Raw genomic sequence first — 23,690 nt, forward strand, 5'->3', positions numbered from 1 at the left:
ATCTCTAGGAGACAGAATACGTATCCTTCCTGAGCAGTACGATGGCTGTATGGTCCCATGGTGTTTATACTTGTGTACTATTGTTTGTACAGATGAACGTGGTTCCTTTAGGTCTTTGGAAATTGCTCCCAAGGATGAACCAGACTTGTGGAGGTCCACAATTTTTTTCTGAGGTCTTGGCAAAGAGGCATTGAGTTTGAAGGTAGGCCTTAAAATACATCCACAGGTGCACATCCAATTGGCTCCAATTAGCCAATCAGAAGCTAACTGGCTAGTTGCCTAAAGGCTTGACATAATTTTCTGGAATTTTCCAAGCTGTTTAAAGGCACAGTTAACTTAGTGTATGTAAACTTCTGACCCACTGGAATTGTGATATAGTCAATTAAATGTGAAACAATCTGTATGTAAACAATTGTTGGAAAAATGACTCATGTCATGCACAAAGTAGATGTCCTAAACGACTTGCCAAAACTATAGTTTGCTAATATGAAATCTGTGGAGTGGTTAAAAAATTAGTTCAGCAAGGTAGTGTAGGGCTTTACTGGTTGTTTAGATCACTGTTACTATCAGAAATAATCAATAATTATTTCTGTAGTTATTAATCAATATTTTAATTAATTAATTGAATCTAACTCATTAAAACCTCAAATGGGGCTCCAGTAAATGTAGTGCGCTACGTTTAGGAGCGGGTTTGGTTATTAGCGATAATTAATAATTATCAAAGATCATTATTAATTATTAAAATCAATAGAACATTGATTTTAATCAATGTTAGCTTTTCTAATCTTTTAAATCAACAATTATCAAAGATAATCGTTAACTGTTAACATAGATGAAACATTAATTAAAATTAACACTAGCTTATTGATCAAATTCAACAATCATCAAAGATAATTATCAATTATCAAAAATCAATAGAATATTAATAAGGATTAACATTGACGGGGCACCACCCTGAAATCAGCGACTAATAACCAGATAGTAAAACAGTCTCAATATTAGATTGTTTTCTTAGGAAAATCGACATCCGAAGAATATAGATTTTCAGGAAAAAAAAAACAATGAATGAAGGCTTGAATCCGAGCACTGACATCCCGTCAGCATGACACAGGCGTATGCAAAACACTTCTATTTGTAATATAAACAAAGTTTATTTATGCAGTAATATCAATTAAAAATTAATACAATGCAGTCAATAAACTTCCGACTTACAACTACAAACTAAACAGTGATATGATTAGATATGGAAATAAAAATAATTCTTTAACACATAAGGGTGTGTGTGTGTGTGTGTGTGGTTAGTATGAGAGAGAGAGAGAGAGAGAAAATAACGTGACAGCCCTAAAGCCGATTTCGCGATCATGGGAGAGAAAGCAGCTGTTAGTTTATCGCTCAGAGACGCGGTGGACAGCTTGTAAAAGTCCCGCATTCTTTGACTTTTAATGGATAACTCAGTTTGCCGGTCTCACTCGCGATGGCGAAAATGCAACAGTCCAATTTGGTTGGACCACAATACAGCAAAACAAATTCGTGATAATTAATACCCTGAGTATTAATAATGAGTGGACATGGTGGTCCCTAAACTGTACAAGCAAAAACCTTGAAACACAAGAATAACACACTATAATATTCTATCTCTGCCCAGACGTAAACCTCTTACTTGAATCGCATGAGGACACAGGTAGAATGTGTGTCCCTCCGTCCTTTAACTCCGACCCGGTTCCTTGAGGCTCGTGTGATGACGGGAGGCCGTTTCCTTGCTCTGTTGGCGGGCACAGCTGTTGATTCTCGGCGGGCTGGCGGAGAACTTCTGAAATGTCAGCTTGATTGAAGATGGAAGAGAAATCTTTTCTCTTCACTTCTGCAGGCAAACAGATGAAGATGCGGATTGCTCGGCGGTCTCCTTCGGATCCGTTAGAGTGTTCGGTTGAACACAGAGTAATCTCACCTCGTCCAGCGAGATGGAGATTGTATGGCCACAGTTTCAAATCGGACTTACTTCCTTGTGCCACGAGGTTGCACCTGAGAGCAGCGATGAGCCATGTCTATACTCGGCGAACAAAGTTGCTGTAAGCAAATCCCCGAAGCATTTCAGAGGTATTTCTACTCCTGATGATGTCATGCTTTGAGGGACGTTCTGTTGTGTGCCTCATCCAATAGGAGTTGAGAGTTCAGTCCTTTAGTGAGCAAGGCGGGATTTGTAGTCTGTTTTGGACTCCCTTTGTTTGATTTTGGCGCGATTTTTATCAGTATAATTTATGACCTGGTATGTGGGGGTCTGAGTTAGGTTTTTACGACTGTGTTAGGCCTGCCTTTGTCTTCTATCTGAATACATGAGGCCCAACAGTAGAAACCACTGCTCCAAAACTGCCATAAAAAAAGCCAAACTACAGTTTGCAAGTGCACATGGGAACAAAGATCTTACTAATTGGAGAAATGTCCTCTGGTCTGACCTGAATCCGATTTTTTGTGGGCAGAACTGAAAAAGCATGTGTGAGCAAGGAGGCCTACAAACTTGAATTGTGAAAAACTGAGTTTAAATGTATTTGGCTAAGGTGTATGTAAACTTTTGACTTCAACTCTGTGTGCAGACAGACAGACAGACAGACAGACAGACAGACAGACAGACAGACAGACAGACAGACAGACAGACAGACAGACAGACAGACAGACAGACAGACAGACAGACAGACAGACAGACAGACAGACAGACAGACAGACAGACAGACAGACAGACAGACAGACAGACAGACAGACAGACAGACAGACAGACAGACAGACAGACAGACAGGGGCAGTGGTGGCTCAGCGGTTAAGGCTCTGGGTTACTGATCAGAAGGTCGGGGGTTCAAGCCCCAGCACCGCCAAGATGCCACTGTTGGGCCCTTGAGCAAGGGCCTTGACCCTGTCTGCTCCAGAGGCGCCGTATCATGGCTGACCCTGCACTCTGACCCCAGCTTAGCTGGGATATGTGGAAAAAAAAGAATTTCACTGTATATGTGCAAATGTATAATGTGTGATAAATAAATATAATTATTATAAAAATTATAATTTTATAATAATTATTATTATAATTATTATAAAAATTATAAATTACACACACATATGAGATCAAGCTTTTGACACTTAGGACAATTGAGGGACTTGTACACAACTATTACAAAAGGCTCAAACATTCATTGATGCTCAAGAAGGTAACACTACTATATGCATACTATACTTTATGTAATTATCTGTAATGTAGATTCTGAAGAGCAGCACCAAATAAAAACATATTATCTCTTATATTTGTATAAATTATGAAAGGGGTGTGAACATTTATGAGACAAGGGAATGCAAACTTATCTTCTCAACTATATATACTGTTTAATAAACCTCCTATTAACGGGTTATCAGCTGTCTTCCTTTTCTTCGGCTTTCTACCTTGCTTCCGAACAGCAATCTAAATCAAACAATTCTGTGATTTGGTGACTAAAAACAGCCATTTGGCTCCATAAATCTTCAGTTTAGGAGCCAATAACTGAAGTCATTTTTTTTAGTCTGGAGCCCTGTTATTAGTGGGATTTTGCACAATAAACTGCATCTGGGATTTTATTCATTTTGGACTCTTTTAGCCATCATAGCAAGGAAAGTTTTTATAAATCAATTTTAAAAACTATCAGTTGCAATCAATTAACTGGTTATCAGCCTTTTAAGCCACCCTTGTTATCGGTATCTAAAAGATCCACTATCAGATGACCTCAAATGTCAGGAGTACCTGGTTTTCCTCCAGCTGCAGATCTTGTCCCTGACTCTGTGCCTCCTCCTCCATCCGCTCCTCAAACTCATGTCTGGCCATCTCCACGGCCCCCTGCTCACGGTCTAGCTCATCCATGTCTGCTTTGCGCTTCTTGTAGCATTTCTGGGCATTCTGCAGTGATTTACGGGCAGCCTCCAGTTTCTTGATCTTGTGCGAAGTGTTCTCCTTGGCTTTAATGTACAGCGGCCTCTTCTGATTCAACTCCGCATCTTTCTCCCTGAGAACATAAGCCATAATCAATTCACAGACCACTGACATGTGTCTTGATCATTCTTCAGGTTAGATTTACATATGCTTGTACTTTTATGCTCTTCACGTGCATTGATTTTATTTTTATCATATAAGTTTATATCACTGAAACAGTAACAGTTATTTTTCAACAAAATAAATTACGTATAGCATGTGGTAAAGTCTATTTTTTGCATAATCCAGTAAATTAAATACATTACAAATTAAAGATACTTCATCTCACTTGATTATTTTCCCTTTTTATTTGGAACTTGAAACCAAAAAATAAATGACTAATTATTAATAAGAAATTAATGATAACAGCTTCATATTATATAACACCCAATTTAAAAACAAAAGATATAAAACGTTAAAACTAATCTTATGAAACAAACAGCTCTGACTGACTGCATGAGCCATGATGCCACGGTGGATGGCGTGAAGCCTCCACATGCGCTATATCTCCGTGGCAACACGCTCAACAAGCCACGTGATGAGGTCTCAGATGTGGAGGCAGCTGGGATTTGTCCTCCGCCACCCAGATTGAGGCAACTCACTACGCGACCACGAGGACTTAAAAGCGCATTGGGAATTGGGCATTCCAAATTGGGTGAAAAAGGGGGAAAAAAAAAAAATCCAACCATTAGATATTTTTCTATACTGTCTATATCGCAAAATATGAAATAAATACAAAACTATAGCTGTCGAAATTAACGCATTAACACATGCGTGTGGTGAGGGTGTGGTTGAGTGTCCATCCAGGGAGGGGGAAGCGGTAAGGATTCATCCCTGAGTGACAATTAGGTCTAACAGCTGTTTCTTGTTGCAGTAATCTGGGAAGAGCGATAAGAGGAGCCAAGCCAGAGTCCAGGGAGGAGAGAGCTACCCAGCTGTACCACGTGTTAGAGCGTTTCAGCCAAGCTACTGAGTGTTTGAGTGTGACGCTACCTGAACCCCGCTTCCTCATTCCTACAAAGACCAGTCCTGTTACAATGCAATTAATTTAAAATGTTTAATGCATCAAATTTTATTAAACACGATTAACACATTAACCAATTTTCTGTCTGACATTTTATTCAGCTCTGAGTGAGTGCTGAACAATGGTTGGAAAATGGAGGCACCTTTCCGATGTGTCCAGGGACATTACACAGATGCATACACACCACAAACTAACACACAACAGCAATTCCACGTCAATGATAAAGTGATGTAGAAAGCAAAACAATATGTTCTTTGCAAGCTCTTATAGTTCAAAATAGCATAAATCATGTGAATGCGACTTCACGATTGCTGTCGCAAGAGAATAGCCATGATAAATATTGTGGAGAATGAGGGTTTTAGAGATTTAATGCAGATTGCAAAGAATACGCAAACTATGGGGACAAGATATTTCAATTATTCAACCTCCCACTTAAGACTTTGGGAAACATATAATGTTACTTGAATTGGTGATATTTTAGTGCATTTCTATCTTTATTCTGTGGAATTCTTTGTTTGGGAAATGTTAATAAAACATTGGTACATTTTGTTTACATTTCTTAAATGCTAAATGCATTTTGACAGAAAAAGTAGTATACAAAAAAAAGACTGAAAAATCATGCAATTAAATCATGATTAAATATTTTAATCACCTGACAGCACTACAAAATATATATCTATCGTAAAGTTTTGACATGCCTTGACATTTGTGCTTTTTTTTCAGATGCTTAAAAACATATTAATGGCTGAAGTCTGTTAACACTGTATTCAGCACAAACTGGGCTACAATAATATGTGAACAACATGTACATGTTTGTATTTTTGAGAAAATAAAGTTTATGCGTAGTTTTTTAAAAACAAAAATTTGAAGTCACTGAAATAAGGCCATATAACACATACTAAACATTTGTTCACAAGACTTTTAAGAACTGGATCTTGTAGCCTAGAGTTTTTAATACAAAATTATGTGAAACCATCCTGATCACTCATTCATACAAAACAATATAGTCATTTAACTTTTGTAAGACACTGTTAGCGTTAGAAAAGCCATATGCGAGGAGGCGTGGATGATCATGATATTGATGTGATTCACACCTGAGGAGACAAAGACCCCTCCCCTTAGAGAGAATGAATGTGAGGAGACTTAATGATTGAATGTATTGTTTGTATCTTATTCACAAAATCAAGTTTAAGTTAAAAGTAATCTGACTATACATTTTCTTTACATAAAGACTTTACTCAAAAACTTTAGACCTATACTACCGTTTAAAAGTTTTAGATCAGTAAGATTTTATGTTTTTAAAAGAAGTCTCTTCTGCTCACCAAGGCTTCATTTATTTGATCCAAAATACAGCAAAAACAGTGATATTGTGAAATATATTTGAATATATTGTAAAATGCAATTTATTCCTGTGATCAAAGCTGAATTTTCAGCATCATTACTGCAGTCTTCAGTGTCACATGACCCTTCAGAAATCATTCTAATATGCTGATTTTCTAATATGGGCATATTTACAGCACATTTTACACCCGAACAGATATTTGCAAGCATAAGCTTCGTTGATATTGAGGCAGCATAAACACTAGTTAAAATATAATCTAAACATTCATATTATTTTTATATCATATTACATATCATATTGATATCATACAGCATACAATTGAAATACCTGCTTTAGCCAAAACAACATTTAAATGTAACTAAAACTTGCCTATTAGGACATATTTCAAATTTCAATACTTTGAATACTGGCTGGCAAGTCTGGAAATACACTATGTTGCCAAAAGTATTCGCTCACCCATCCAAATAATTGAATTCAGGTGTTCCAATCACTTCCATGGCCACAAGTGTATAAAATGAAGCACCTAGGCATGCAGACTGCTTCTACAAACATTTGTGAAAGAATGGGCCGCTCTCAGGAGCTCAGTGAATTCCAGCGTGGTACTGTGATAGGATGCCACCTGTGCAACAAGTCCAGTCGTGAAATTTCCTCGCTACTAAATATTCCACAGTCAACTGTCAGTGGTATTATAACAAAGTGGAAGCGATTGGGAATGACAGCAACTCAGCCACGAAGTGGTAGGCCACGTAAAATGACAGAGCGGGGTCAGCGGATGCTGAGGCGCATAGTGCGCAGAGGTCGCCAACTTTCTGCAGAGTCAATCGCTACAGACCTCCAAAGTTCATGTGGCCTTCAGATTAGCTCAAGAACAGTACGTGGAGAGCTTCATGGAATGGGTTTCCATGGCCGAGCAGCTGCATCCAAGCCATACATCACCAAGTGCAATGCAAAGCGTCGGATGCAGTGGTGTAAAGCATGCCGCCACTGGACTCTAGAGCAGTGGAGACGTGTTCTCTGGAGTGACGAATCACGCTTCTCCATCTGGCAATCTGATGGACGAGTCTGGGTTTGGCGGTTGCCAGGAGAACGGTACTTGTCTGACTGCATTGTGCCAACTGTGAAGTTTGGTGGAGGGGGGATTATGGTGTGGGGTTGTTTTTCAGGAGCTGGGCTTGGCCCCTTAGTTCCAGTGAAAGGAACTCTGAATGCTTCAGCATACCAAGAGATTTTGGACAATTCCATGCTCCCAACTTTGTGGGAACAGTTTGGGGATGGCCCCTTCCTGTTCCAACATGACTGCGCACCAGTGCACAAAGCAAGGTCCATAAAGACATGGATGAGCGAGTTTGGTGTGGAAGAACTTGACTGGCCTGCACAGAGTCCTGACCTCAACCCGATAGAGCACCTTTGGGATGAATTTGAGCAAAGACTGTGAGCCAGGCCTTCTCATCCAACATCAGTGTCTGACCTCACAAATGCGCTTCTGGAAGAATGGTCAAAAATTCCCATAAACACACTCCTAAACCTTGTGGAAAGCCTTCCCAGAAGAGTTGAAGCTGTTATAGCTGCAAAGGGTGGGCCGACGTCATATTAAACCCTATGGATTAAGAATGGGATGTCACTTAAGTTCATATGCATCTAAAGGCAGGTGAGCGAATACTTTTGGCAATATAGTGTAGGTCAACTAGTAAAATATGTACATGTTTATATAAAATAGCATGTCAACTAATGTAAGTAAAGACTTATCCAAAATTGTATCCTCGGCTGGATCAAGTCGCTCTTCAAAATGCAAACATCGGAGTCCCGCTCTTCTGAGGAAAATGTGAACTCTTCGTCACTATCCAGGACCATCTGTAGAGCTTTCTCATCTGTGTAGCGTACCATCTTCCAAACGCGAAGGAAAGCGAATGAATCGGATGATGAACTTGATGTTTTTTTAAGGCACTGTCGGGGGCATTTACCATTTGCATTAATCGTCTCAGCACATTACTGTATGAATAGCGCGCTCTGCTGGTGGGTGGGATCACATTAGCGATAATTAGCTGAGCCAGGAGAAACTGTACATCGCTTTGTTTCATACAGATTACATTGCAGGAGAATATTTGTTTTAAATTTGAATTGCTTTCTTTAGACATATGTTTCATGTTTGTGTGATAAGTATTCGCTGAGTTTCCGTTCATTTTTGTGACGTGTTTCAGAAAGATGCTCGCGGAGACAGAGACGGCTGAAAGCTCACCCTGTATATTTTACAAAAGCACAAAGTTTTGTTATTGTGAGTGTACACAAATAAAAGTAGACCCTTTATAGTCTCTAATGATGTCTTACACTTATCTGCATGCCCAAAAATGATGGAGAATTTTAAGTTGTTTCCGCTGTTATAAAGGAAAGAATCCAGCAGGATGCGCCGGCGCCCTGAGGGTTAAGCCCTTGTCACACCCACTACAAATTTTAACAGATGAATATTTTGAATAGAAACAATGGATTCCTATCGAGACATTAAAAACTTGAACGAACATTCGCACAGAAAGTGTCAATTTTCTTTCCTCACCCGGTGATGAAATATGAGCTTTGGATCAAATGTCAGAAGCTGCTGCAGCTACCAAGACTTGCGCAACTGGTGGCACTAAAGCACAGAAAGTTGTTTTGAACACCGACATTAAACGCTGAAGTAACTCAAGGAAGAAATCCTGAAACGGCATTGAGGATGTGTATTTCATTTACATCAAATGCCTTAAAAACAAAAACAACTTTTCTCATAAGGGTTCTCAAATTATATTGCTGCACAACTGTCTTTTATCCCCTTTAAAAAATTGATGCATGGATTATCTTCATAATGCATTTTATATTGCTGCATTTTTGCCTAGGCATTTAATCTGATGTAAGTTTTCTACAAAATATAATATACATTGCAGCATCTTTGCATTTGTATCACTTTTTAATAAACAACTTTACAGATGTTACATAGTTTTTCTTCACCAAATGATGTATTAATACTTTTGCTTTGACTTAAAGTGTACTCCGCTATATTTGTCATTGTTTCAAAGTGTCTTTGTGTATGAAAAACGTGGTGGTTTTTCCACAAAATTATGTAATCGTTATTGCTGTGCAGTCGTTAACAGTTTTTAAATTATCTAATGTCAGACTGAAGATGGGTTACACTGTTTAATTTTTATTGCTTTGTTATAATACAGACTCTATGAGCGTTAAGCCATCACATCTAATTTGTAACATGCAAGGTTTTAAACAAATGTGTTGGGCCTCATGTATTCAGATAGAAGACATAAGGCAGGCCTAACACAAGTCGTAAAACCTAACTCAGCCCCCACACACCAAGTCGTAAATCTTCCTGATAAAAATCGTGCCAAAATCAAACAAAGGGAGTCCAAAACAGACTACAAATCCATGAAGCCTTGCTCACTAAAGGATCGAACTCTCAACTCCTATTGGATGAGGCACACATCACAACGTCCCTCAAACATGACATCATCAGGAGTTGAAATACCTCTGAAATGCTTCCAGAATTTACTTCCAGCGACTCTGTTCACCGAATATAGACGTAGCTCTTTGCTGCTCTCAGGTGCAACCTCGTGGCACAAGGAAGTAACGTCCGACTTGAAACTGTAGCAATACAATCTCCATCTCGCTGGACGAGTTGAGATTACTCTGTGTTCCACCGAACACTCTAACGGATCCGAAGGAGACCGCCGAGCAATTCGCATCTTCATCCGTTTGCCTACAGAAGTGAAGAGATTAAAGATTTCTCTTCCATCTTCAATCAAGTCGACATTTCTGAGTTCTCCGCCAGCCCGCCGAGAATCAACAGCCGTACCGCCCACCGACAGAGCGAGGAAACGGCCTCCCGTCATCACCCGAGCCTCAAGGAACCGGGTCAGAGTTAAAGGACGGAGGAACATACATTCTACCTGTGTCCTCATGCGATTCAAGTAAGAGGTTTACGTCTGGGCAGAGATAGAATATTATAGTGTGTTATTCTTGTGTTTCAAGGTTTTTGCTTGTACAGTTTACGGACCGCCATGTCCACTCATTATTAATACTCAAGGTATTAATTATCACGAATTTGTTTTGCTGTATTGTGGTCCAACCAAACTGGATTGCTGTGCAATTTCGCCATCGCGGGTGAGACAGCAACTGAGTTCATCCATTAAAGAGTCAAATAATGCGGGACTTTTACGAGCCGTCCACCGCGTCTCTGAGTGATAAACACAGCTGCTTTCTCTCCCACTATCGTGAAATCGGCTTTAGGGCTGTCACTTAATCATCTCTCTCTCTCTTTCTAATCACACACACACACCTTGTGTTATAGGATTATTTTATTTCCATATCTAATCATATCACTGTTTAGTTTGTAGTTGTAAGTCGGAAGTTTATTGACTGCATTGTATTAATTATTGATATTACTGCATAAATAAACTTTGTTTATATTACAAAGAGAAGTGTTTTGGTTTGTTTTGCATACGCCTGTGTCATTGTTTTTTCCCGAAAATCGATATTCTTCGGATGTCGATTTTCCTAAGAAAACAATCTAATATTGAGACTGTTTTACTATCTGGTTATTAGTCCCTGATTTCAGGGTGGTACCCCGTCAATGTTAATCCTTATTAATATTCTATTGATTTTTGATATTTGATAATTATCTTTGATGATTGAATTTGAATGATCAATAAGCTAGTGTTAATTTCATCGATGTTAACAATTAACGATTATCTTTGATAATTGTTGATTTAAAGGATTAGAAAAGCTAACATTGATTCTCATCAATGTTCTATTGATTTTAATAATTAATAATTATCTTTGATAATTATTATTGCTAATAAGCAAACTTGCTCCTAAACGTAGCACACTACATTTACTGGAGCCCCATATGAGGTTTTAATGAGTTAGATCCAATTAATTAATTTAAATATTAATAACTACAGAAATAATTATTAATTATTTCTGATAGTAACACTGATCTAAACAACCAGTAAAGCCCTACAAATGTAAATAACACAAACAGATGTACATGGCAGGGATGTGCCAGGGTGGTCGACTAATTGACTAGTCAGTTGTTGGGGTCAACTACTAACATTAATATTTTTAGTTGTGGTGGTGTTTATGGGAAATGCAACCTACAGTGACTGTGACAAGTCAAGTGCAAACCAGCTGAAAAGTGTGTAGCGCCACTTACTGTACTGGAAAAAATGACTGTCTATCACCTCCACGTATTGTAAAGCCATGGATGCGCTAAAGGCGATACGGCCATTGGTCTGCGATTCAAACCTCAATATCGCATTGCTCTGGTGTGAACAGGCTTTTAGCATGATATAAAATTACTCATATGGTAATATAGAAATTTGGTCACATCACCCACCACTAATATAAAGTAAATTCTTTCTTGACTTGGCATCTTTACTCTCACATATAAATTATCGTAAAGCATTCTTGCCCACTAATCTTCGTTTGGATATATGTACTGCAGTATAATTGCAAAATCACTACTGGTTGACACATCTTTAACATCTAATGCAGGGGTATCCAAACTCTGGCCAGCAGACTGCTCTGATGCGGCCCACATGAGATTTTAGAAATAGAACAGAATTTGGCCCGTTATTAAGAAATACAATGAAGTTCATAATCTGAACACTGGATGCCGCTATCACATATAGCCACATTCCACAGTCTCCAAATTTCCGCATATGAAGCTTCACGGAAAAGAATGTTGCCTTGATTGATACCATTTTAATTGAGCAAGCACAGAATGTCCTCAGTAGAGCTGGGAAGTTTAATTAATTGTAATGAATTAGTTCAGTCTAATTCTCCCCACGCCACTTGAGTGAGGACATAATAGGACACTTGAACGAGCGCTTGATAAAAATCGCACATCTGTGCCTGAACAACGTGCGCTCGGCTTGCACATGCACGTCTACAAAATAAAAGGAGCACAATGATTTTGATCAAATTAAAATCGCCTTTGTAACACAAGTAACACCAGAACAGAAACTATAATTTAATTATTCCTTGCATTACTTGATAACAAGAAAATGTAATTTGATTCTGATTACTGTGATGCGTCACACCAAACACTGCTCAGTAGAAGCTCTATATGTGCTTTGCAGTGACAATGTATGTGAAAATTACAAAATTGTGAATGAATATAATATTTAGTTTAAGACACGTCACAGTGCACTGGAACTAACTGCTGTGATGATACCGCAGAAAATCATGAAAAAAATCAAAATGAAAAAAAAGCCCCTCTTTGACAGGTTTGTGCATAATTATGACCGAATTTTGGATTAGTGAAGAGTCAGTAAGTCACGCCACACATGATCATTATCGTTTTCATAATCAATCATTGTTGTCATTTCTGAGTACTGGTGCCCATCTCTAATATTAACCATACAATATATAGATGATGCATAGTGGCAATGTAGTAGCATCTAGCCCTTTTTTCAATTATTACAGTGATGCGGCCTGCAACACCTAATTTATTTTATCCATTTGACCCCTAATAGAAAAGATTTGAAAACCCCTGATCTAATGGTATATACTGTCACACCGGCCAGCCCTACATTCTTTCATTTATTTATTGGTCTGTCTTGACTCACTTGATCTCTTTCTCGATCATCTGCTGGTCTCTCATCATTCTCCCCAGCTCCTTCTTCTTATCCTTCAGCTCATCCTCCACACGGTCCATGCGCTTCCTGTCCTTATCGATCTCTTTGTTGCGGTGGGCCAACTCTCGATTCAGTTTCTCAATCTCTGATTCATTGTGGTAGAGTTTGAAGAGCTGTAGCTGCACATGTGCTCGCACCACCTCGTCCTTCAGACGCTGATAACGCTCCGCCTGCGTAACAGATGAAGAACACAGCTCAGATCAAAACCCAACTGAGGCTGGAGCAGCATAAGGATGGCTTAATACTTTAAAGAACCAAATATCATGATTATATAGAGAGCAGAGTATATGAGTGGAGTGGCAACAATTTCCCCTCTGCACTCACAGCATGTTATGATCACTCCATTCTAGCTCCACTAGGCATCGTCCATTTCCCACTCGCTGCTCCATGTATGCTCCATGGCAAAATTTGCGCCTAACTACCGCTCAACTGTAAAGTTATTTCAGTATGCTTTTATATATCACAAACCTCCATGCAGAAGATGTATTAAATGAAAAATAAAAACACAATACTAGGACAAAAGCTTCAATGTGCTTTATTGGAACACTAACATTAAATTATTGTTCATCTTGCTTTAGAAGGCAACATTTTCTTGATTAAATAAATGAATTACCAAATGGAAAATATATATATACACACACACACACACACACACACTATTAGGCCTATGTATCATTATTATTATTGTGCTTTCTTTACTTAATTTATAAATTAACCTTGCCCTATAAATCTGTAAATGAAAAAAGTTTGGTTGACTGACATTGAGACATCATGACATGTCTGACTGACATCAGAATGTTCTACAATTTTTTTTTATCAAGTTTAGATAAGACTAACAAAACTATATGTCTAATGTGGAGTTCACTTTCAGAAATACTAGCTTTTAAATATTTGAAATATTTGAAATCTACCCTTCTCTACCTCATCTCATGTTTGCTGAGCTTCTTCATCTGAACATTAAAATTGCATATATATAGCACTAAAATAAATTTTAGATGGCAATCAATTAAAGTCAAACGACGTAATATTAATAAATTGATTAAAGGTTCAATTCTATTTAATGCGGGACATAATAGTGGAGATGCGTTCGATTAGAATGATCATTTGATTATTCAAAATATTAATAGGAGAGAGAGAGAGATACTCTGTGCATTACTGACCTTTAGGGCACTTTCAGACCTGTAGCTAGTTTGATTTGTTCTGAAACAGGGGCTAAAATTTTTACAATGTTGCATTTCCTCTTGGTTTGGTTCGCTTTCACAAAGCAATATTTTTTTTTATCTGTCAATAAGTTGCTGACGCCATCCTACCCATGTTCTGCTGCGATCCAAGAGAAGCGATCGTACTAAAATTACCTCAGGAATTAAAAAAACTGTCTAATATAATATACAGTCTAATATAGTTGCCAAAAGGCAATATACGCATTTTGATGACCCTACAGATGTCTTCATCAAAGATCCCTCAGTTAAGTTCATGGTTTTTATAGGTATATTGTTTGATTCGTCAGTCGGCTGGGTCCGATTACATTCTTACCACAAGCGAACCGTTCCAGGGTTCGTTTGCAATTGGTCCGAGACCACCTCATCTAGATGGTCTCGGGGCGATAGTTTTGGTGCGGATCCGAGTGAGATTGCAGTGTTCATAAATGCCAAAACGAACCGAACTAAGGGAGAAAATGCGCCAGGTTCCGAAACAAATGCTCCAAACGAGCTAGGATTGAAAATGCCCTTAGATTTTCAATCACCTCACTCGCATTCTCCTTTGTCGTAATTAATTTAAATAGAAATTTGTATTTTTTCATGACATTATGATATCCGAAATTCCATCTTTCTGGTGAATTTTTGCTGCGTTATGGTCCATTAACATGTTGTGCTCATGATGGAGCGTGAGAAAACCCTGATGCTCTGAATTTAAAAAAAAACAGTCCTCGCTCCAGGCAAAATCATGCCACTCCACTCTTCGCTCTGCTTCCTCCACTCATACACTCTGATAGAGACCTCACCTCTTCTTTCTCCTGCTTGGCCTCTTTTCGCTCAGCAGCAATGTTCTTCTTTCGATGGTAGTTAAACTGCGTGTCCTCCTCAGCTTTCACCATCTCTTTCTTGCGTCTGTCGTATTCCTGAGCGAGTTCTCCAGAGCGAGAAATCTCTTCAAACAGAGCCGTTCTCTCTTTAGGGTTCTTCATAGCAATTGACTCAACAGCACCCTGCAGGACAAACACACCATAAACCTATCTTACATTTTGTAATACTTACTATTTATAGTATTTGCACAAACAAAGGTTTGGATAGATTTGATTTATGTAATCAACATGTTTGAAATTTGTGTTGTAAACAAACATAATTTTTACCCATGTATGAATTTCTTTATAAAACTAAAATAATAATAATTAAAAAAAAAAGTGATGAGTTTGATCGGATAGTGAAGGTAAAGCAGTCAACAAGGGTCCAGCATACAGATGAACTCCTTCAATGTTGGCTGAGAGAATGATCATAGAGTTCAGAGCTGTGATCTAGACGAGTTGTTCTCAATTGGTGGGTCACGACCCAAAAATGGGTTGCATATCTTTTCTGATAGGATAAAGGACAATTTACAAAACTGTCATTTTTCTATTTCAGCATGTTATGTTAATAATTTTGCATATTGCTGGGCCTATACAGTTCGTGGAGTTTTTTTTGTGTGTGATTTCAAGGACATTTTTTCTTTTGTACGATTACTGTAACAATTTGATTACTGTGTTGGGTCGCACTTGTTGTCCAATGTAAAATCTGAGTCCCGAAGAAAATCCAGTTGAGAACCACTGATCTAGACAAAGGGTGGCTCAGTTTTTGAGAAATAAGCTTTGTTAAACATATGTCACAGCACAATTCCTATACTTCCATTTGTGTAATTTAATTGTTTTGTTGACTATTATTTTTAAATGTGGGGGGGGGGAAAGTCATAAAAATTAGTTGGTTTGTCAACAATTTGGCTGGTAGTGTACATATAAACATGTATGTATTAAAATAAAGATTCTGTAAATCTAAACTCCTCTTAACATGATCTAAACTTATTTGGGGGAAATGAAAAGATCAATAATTTAACAAATTTAATTAAAAACAAACCTGAAAGACGAGGAAGTTTCTGGCCTTGATGAGGATTCCCAGTTTCTCCAGTTCCTCACTGTATTCCGACAGACCCACAACTTTATTATTGATGCGGTACTCTGATGAAGAACCTACAAAACACAAGAACAATGGTAAGCTTAGACATTCTCATCAGAACTACCAGACTCAAAAACAGTTTTTCCCCACAGGAAGTGGCCCTCATTATTACTGCCTTATTGTTTTACCATTAAATAATTCATTCAATTCAAAAAGCGACAACAGACTCATGCACCTGAATACTGTATGGCATATTTTCATGACGCACTGGTCTTATAAATTATTACTGTCAAGTTACTACCACTTGACACAAACACAACTATATACAGTACCAAGGCACATACACTGGGGGCCAAAAGTTTGGAATAATGTACAGATTTTGCTCTTATGGAAAGAAATTGGTACTTTTATTCGCCAAAGTGGCATTCAACTGATCACAACGTATAGTCAGGACATTAATAACATGAAAAATTACTTTTTCTGAAATTGTAATATGTTCAGAACTCCTAAGAGTTCTCATCAAAAAATCCTCCATGTGCAGCAATGACAGTTTTGCAGATCCTTGGCATTCTAGCTGTCAGTGTCCAGATACTCGGCTGACATTTCACCCCATGCATCCTGTAGCACTCGCCATAGATGTGGCTGTCTTGTCGGGCACTTCTCATGCACCTTACAGTCTAGCTGATCCCACAAAAGCTCAATGGGGTTAAGATCCATAACACTTTTTTCCAATTATATGTTGTCCAATGTCTGTGTTTCTTTGCCCACTCTTCTAACCTTTTCTTTTTGTTTTTCTGTTTCAAAAGTGGCTTTTTCTTTGCAATTCTTCCCATAATGCCTGCACCCCTGAGTCTTCTCTTTACTATTGAACATGAAACTGGTGTTCAGCGGGTAGAATTCAATGAAGCTGTCAGCTGAGGACATGTGTGGCATCTATTTCTCAAACTAGAGACTCTGATGTACTTATCCTCTTGTTTAGTTGTACATCTGGTCTTCCACATCTCTTTCTGTCCTTGTTAGAGCCAGTTCTTCTTTGTCTTTGAAGACTGTAGTGTACACCTTTGTATGAAATCTTCAGTTTTTTGGCATTTTCAAGCATTGTATAGCCTACATTGCTCAAAACAATGATTGACTAACGAGTTTCTAGAGAAAGCTGTTTCTTTTTTTATTGTTGCCATTTTTGACCTAATATTGACCTTAAGACATGCCAGTCTATTGCATACGGTGGCAACTCAAAAACAAACACAAAGAAAATGCTAAGCTTCATTTAACGAACCAAATAGCTTTCAGCAGTGTTTGATGTAATGGCAAGTGATTTTCTAGTACCAAATCATCAATTTAGCGTGATTACTCAAGGATAAGGTGTTGGAGTGATGGCTGTTGGAAATGGGGCCTGTCTAGATTTGATCAAAAATGACTTTTTTCAAATAGTGATGGTGCTGTTTTTTTTACATCAGTAATGTCCTGACTATAACTTTATGATCAGTTAAATGCCATTCTAAATGCCATTCTGTATAACTGATTTGCCACACCAAGGGGTGAGAAAAAGAATGAATAATAATATTAATAATAATAATAATATTTTATATATATATTTATATATATGAGACACACACACACACACACACACACAGTTGTGCTCAAAAGTTTGCATACCCTTGCAGAAATTGTGAAATTTTGGCATTGATTTTGAAAATATGACTGATCATGCAAAATAAACTGTCTTTTAAGGATAGTGATCACATGAAGCCATTTATCATCACATAGTTGTTTGGCTCCTTTTTAAATCATAATGATAACAGAAATCACCCAAATGGCCCTGATCAAAAGTTTACATACCCTTGAATGTTTGGCCTTGTTACAGACACACAAGGTGACACACACAGGTTTAAATGGCAATTAAAGGTTAATTTCCCACACCTGCGGCTTTTTAAATTGCAATTAGTGTCCGTGTATAAATAGTCAATGAGTTTGTTAGCTCTCACGTGGATGCACTGAGCAGGCTAGATACTGAGCCATGGGGAGCAGAAAAGAACTGTCAAAAGACCTGCGTAACAAGGCAATGGAACTTTATAAAGATGGAGAAGGACATAAAAAGATATCCAAAGCCTCTACATTTGGAGTCAGTACTGTTCAATCACTTATTAAGAAGTGGAAAATTCGGGGATCTCTTGATACCAAGGTCAGGTAGACCAAGAAAGATTTCAGCCACAACTGCCAGAAGAATTGTTCGGGATACAAAGAAAAACCCACAGGTAACCTCAGGAGAAATACAGGCTGCTCTGGAAAAAGATGGTGTGGTTGTTTCAAGGAGCACAATACGACGATACTTGAACAAAAATGAGCCGCATGGTTGAGTTGCCAGAAAGAAGCCTTAACTGCACCAATGCCACAAAAAAGCCCAGTTACAATATACCCGACAACACCTTGACACGCCTCACAGCTTCTGACACACTGTAATTTGGAGTGACGAGACCAAAATAGAGCTTTATGGTCACAACCATAAGCGCTATGTTTGAAGAAGGGTCAACAAGGCCTATAGTAAAAAGAATATCATCCCCACTGTGAAGCATGGTGGTGGCTCTCTGATGTTCTGGGGGTGTGTGAGCTCTAAAGGCACGGGGAATCTTGTGAAAATTGATGGCAAAATGAATGCAGCATGTTATCAGAAAATACTGACAGACAATTTGCATTCTTCTGCACGAAAGCTGCGCATGCGATGCTCTTAGACTTTCCAGCACGACAATGACCCTAAGCACAAGGCCAGTGCTTACAGCAGAAAAAGGTGAAGGTCCTGGAGTGGCCATCACAGTCTTCTGACCTTAATATCGTCGAGCCACTCTCGGGAGATTTCAAACGTGCGGTTCATGCAAGACGACCAAAGACTTTGCATGACCTGGAGGCATTTTGCCAAGACGAATGGGCAGCTATACCACTTGCAAGAATTTGGGGCCTCATAGACAACTATTACAAAAGACTGCACACTGTCATTCATGCTAAAGGGGGCAATACACAGTATTAAGAACTAAGGGTATGCAGACTTTTGAATAGGGGTCATTTCATTTTTTTCTTTGTTGCCATGTTTTGTTTTATGATTGTGCCATTCTGTTATAACCTACAGTTGAATATGAATCCCATAAGAAATAAAAGAAATGCGTTTTGCCTACTCACTCGTGTTTTCTTTAAAAATGGTAAATATATTACCAATTTTCCAAGGGTATGCAAACTTTTGAGCACAAATGTATACACATATACACACACACACACACAGAAGTTTACATGCACTTAGGTTCAAGTCATTAAAACTCATTTTTTAACCACTCCACAGATTTAATATTAGCAAACTATAGTTTTGGCAAGTCGTTTAGGACATCTACTTTGTGCATGACACAAGTAATTTTTCCAACAATTGTTTACAGACAGATTGTTTCACTTTTAATTGACTATAATCACAATTCCAGTGGGTCAGAAGTTTAAATATACTGTGCCTTTAAGCAGCTTCGAAAATTATGTCAAGCCTTTTGACAATTAGCCATTTAGCTTCTGATAGGAGGTGTACCTGTGGATGTATTTTAAGGCCTACATTCAAACTCAGTGCCTCTTTGCTTGACATCATGGGAAAATCAAAAGAAATCAGCCAACTGTGGACCTCCACAAGTCTGGTTCATCCTTGGGAGCAATTTCCAAATGCCCGAAGGTACCACGTTCATCTGTACAAACAATAGTATGCAAGTATAAACACCATGGGACGACGCAGCCATTATACCACTCAGGAAGGAGACGCATTTAGTCTCATAGATATGAATGTAGCTTGGTGCGAAAAGTGCAAATCAATTTAAAGATAACCTTTTTGGCTGCCGTTAATGCAGTGTGAAGTATTCTGCATTGGCTAAGAGTAAGATTTAGACCATAATCTTCATTCAACAAACAAAGGCTAGGATGTTTGAAAATATCCCTGTTAATTAACTCATTAATTAAATGTCCCAGAATGTACTGATGCATTGACAATTATAAAACAAGTGATATGTCACAACTATATTAGAATTACAAATAAACAAATGGGGCTGGGAACACACTGCATTTTGTACAAAACGCATTGAGTAGCATAGGCTTTATGGATTAGTTTGTAATGTATGAGTTGATGCGCCAGATTTTTAGACATAAAAGGAATGCATTCCCATATCCAGTCCCAATTATACTGATTATACTGATTTATACTGACTCCTTTTCTTTTTCCCCACATAGTAGTTATGGGAAGTGTGTGGGAGCCATGGTCAAGTTATTGTAGATTAAGGAAACTGCTCCTCATCTCTGTGACCTTTTCAAACAGTCCATCAATGGGTGAGAGACCAAATTAGAGTCCCAAGGTACTCCATAAGCATGCTGTGCACTTCTTAACCTTAAATAAAAAATAGGATTGTCCGGGAAGATAAAAAAATAAAATAAACCTCTCTCAGGGCCTGAAATGACCTTAAACCATGATTATTGAATATATCACCCAGGGTATGTACACCTTTATCAGATTATGGCCTAAAAACAAAATGTTTATTTCCATATAGTATATAGTGGTTATTCCAAATTGGAGACTCAGCTGAGAACTTGCGATGGCATCCCATAAGTTTACAGACATCATGGAAAATATTAAGAGAGTTTACCACTGCTGAATTATGTCCAAACTTCCAGGCTTTCTTTGAAATACCTGTGAACAATAAATCTTGTATGCGGTGTGGAAACACACTTGAAGCTTCTATTTCCCGCCACGCAACCTTAGAGTCAACATTCAACCATGTGCCAAGTGATTGCAACTGAAATGCCCAAAACTACAGCTGAAAATTTGGGAGCTCCAGCCCTCCTTTAACAGCTCTTCTTTGCATAGTTTTAAGTCTAATTCTTGGATGTTTCTCATTTCAAATGAACTTTTATCATAGAGTCCATATCTTTAAAGAAAGTCTTATATGCAAAAAGAGGGATCATAGAAAATAAAAAGGAGAGTCTAGGAAGAATATTCATTTTGATGATAACAATCCTGCCCTGTAAAGAAAGCTGGAGAGCATCCCTTCTCTTCAAATCTTGTCTAATTTTGCTCGACTACTACTTTTTTGATGACTCAAGATGGGATATTGATGACTCAAGATGGCGCCGAGTATGGCTGCTGCGTTGCGAGCTCCGACACAACATAGCAATGTTTTGTTTGTTTTGTTTACAATTCTTATGTTTTTTGTCTTGGATGTTGTCTGCCTTATTGTCTACGACAGACAAACACTTTTGGACATTGGTTCAGCGATCTCACACCGAAAACCGGACTTCACATTCCTCAATGCCGACCCGCTGTTTACAAACACGCAAGCGGAGCCCTTTGTCTGGGCAGCACGGCCGCGGAAATGCAGGAGGAAAAGGGGAAACAGAGCCGGCGTTCTCATCAGAGTAAGACGCCGCGCAAATCGACCCCCACTACCCACTATTCTACTGGCAAATGTTCAGTCTCTGGATAACAAGCTCTGCGAGCTGAAAGCGCGGATCTCTTTCCAACTAGAGACTGCTGCATTATCTGCCTTACGGAAACTTGGATGTCTGTGGAGATTCCAGACTCAGCCATCGAACCCACGGGGTTCTCCATGCACCGAGCGGACAGAGCGAAAGACCTCTCAGGTAAAACTAGAGGAGGTGGTGTATGTTTTATGATCAACAAATCCTGGTGTGATCAGAGGAACGTACATTCCATCAAGTCTTTCTGTTCTCCTGATCTGGAATTTCTTATGCTTCTGTGTCGACCATTCTGGCTACCGAGGGAATTCACAGCGGTCATTATCACAGCTGTGTACATCCCGCCACAAGCCGACACAGACCGGGCACTCAAGGAACTGTATGGGATTATAAGTGAGCAGGAAACCGCGCACCCTGAGGCCGCGTTCATTGTGACCGGGGACTTTAATAAAGCCAGTTTAAAATCAGTCGCACCAAAATATCACCAGCACATTAGTTTCAACACACGAGGGGACCGGGTTTTGGATCATTGCTACTCTCCGTTCCGGGATGGCTACAAATCCCTCCCCCGCCCACCATTTGGCAAATCGGACCACTCTTCCATTCTGCCCGCTTACAGGCAGAAATTGAAACAGGAAGCACCCGCCCTCAGAAAGATCCAGTGCTGGTCGGACCAATCAGATTCTATGCTACAAGACTGTTTTGATCACACGGACTGGGAGATGTTCCGGTCCGCCTCTGATGACGACATCGAGCTTTACGCTGATAGCGTAATGTGTTTCATCAGAACGTGCGTAGAGGAAGTGATTCTGACCAGAACTGTACGAATCTATCCGAATCAGAAGCCGTGGATCAATAGCGATGTTCGCGCGGCACTTAATGTGCGGACCTCTGCTTTTAATTCCGGGAACGCAGAGGAGCATAAACAAGCCAGTTATGCCCTCCGAAAAACTATCAAAACAGCAAAACGCCAGTACAGGAGCAAGATTGAAGGACAGTTTAACACCACCAACTCTAGAAGCATGTGGCAGGGAATTAACATCATCACGGACTTTAAAGGGAATAAAAACTCCGCCATGAACACCGCTGCCTCTCTACCGGATGAGCTAAATACTTTTTATGCTCGTTTCGAGGGAAAGAACACCGCCCTCGTGGAGAGAGCTCTCACGGCTGAAGCTACAGAGGTTAGTTCACTCTCCGTCTCTGTAGCAGATGTAACCCGATCCTTCCGACGGCATTCCGGGCCGCGTCATCAGAGCGTGCGCGAACCAGCTGGCTGGTGTTTTTACGGACATTTTCAACCTTTCCCTCTCTTTGTCTGTAGTCCCCACATGCTTTAAAACATCCACCATTGTGCCTGTTCCAAAACAATCAAAAATAACTTGTTTAAATGACTGGCGTCCTGTTGCTCTGACCCCCATCATCAGCAAATGTTTTGAGAGACTAATCAGAGATTACATCTGCTCTGTCTTGCCACTCAATCTTGACCCGCTGCAGTTTGCTTACCGCAACAACCGCTCCACTGATGATGCCATTGCATCTACAATACACACTGCTCTCTCCCACCTGGAAAAAAAGAACACTTATGTGAGAATGCTGTTTGTAGACTACAGCTCAGCATTCAACACCATAGTGCCCTCCAAGCTAGATGAGAAACTCCGGGCTCTGGGCTTAAACAGCTCGCTGTGCAGCTGGATCCTGGACTTCCTGTCAAGCAGACGCCAGGTGGTTAGAATAGGCAGCAACATCTCCTCATCGCTGATCCTCAACACTGGAGCCCCACAGGGCTGTGTTCTCAGCCCACTACTGTATTCCTTGTACACACATGACTGTGTGGCAACACATAGCTCCAATGCCATCATTAAGTTTGCTGATGACACGACGGTGGTAGGTCTGATCACTGACAATGATGAAACAGCCTACAGAGAGGAGGTGCACACTCTGACACACTGGTGTCAGGAGCACAACCTCTCCCTCAACGTCAGTAAGACAAAGGAGCTTGTGGTGGACTTCAGAAGAAAAGACAGAGAACACAGTCCCAT

General features: G+C 39.3%; 1 protein-coding gene across 1 annotated transcript in view; it reads right to left on the minus strand.

Annotated features, from left to right (window-relative positions):
* Positions 1-23,690, minus strand: part of smc1al (structural maintenance of chromosomes 1A, like) — an 84,961-nt gene that overhangs the window by 55,024 nt on the left and 6,247 nt on the right. Inside the window, exons 3-6 of the mRNA XM_051661232.1 lie at positions 16,126-16,238; positions 15,024-15,227; positions 12,953-13,191; positions 3,757-4,015 (exon numbers count right to left, since the gene is read on the minus strand). Coding sequence (XP_051517192.1) covers positions 3,757-4,015; positions 12,953-13,191; positions 15,024-15,227; positions 16,126-16,238 — 815 coding nt within the window. The remainder of the gene's footprint in view (positions 1-3,756; positions 4,016-12,952; positions 13,192-15,023; positions 15,228-16,125; positions 16,239-23,690) is intronic.

The sequence above is a fragment of the Myxocyprinus asiaticus genome, chromosome 29 (genome assembly GCF_019703515.2).
Source record: "Myxocyprinus asiaticus isolate MX2 ecotype Aquarium Trade chromosome 29, UBuf_Myxa_2, whole genome shotgun sequence".
NCBI lineage: Eukaryota > Metazoa > Chordata > Actinopteri > Cypriniformes > Catostomidae > Myxocyprinus > Myxocyprinus asiaticus.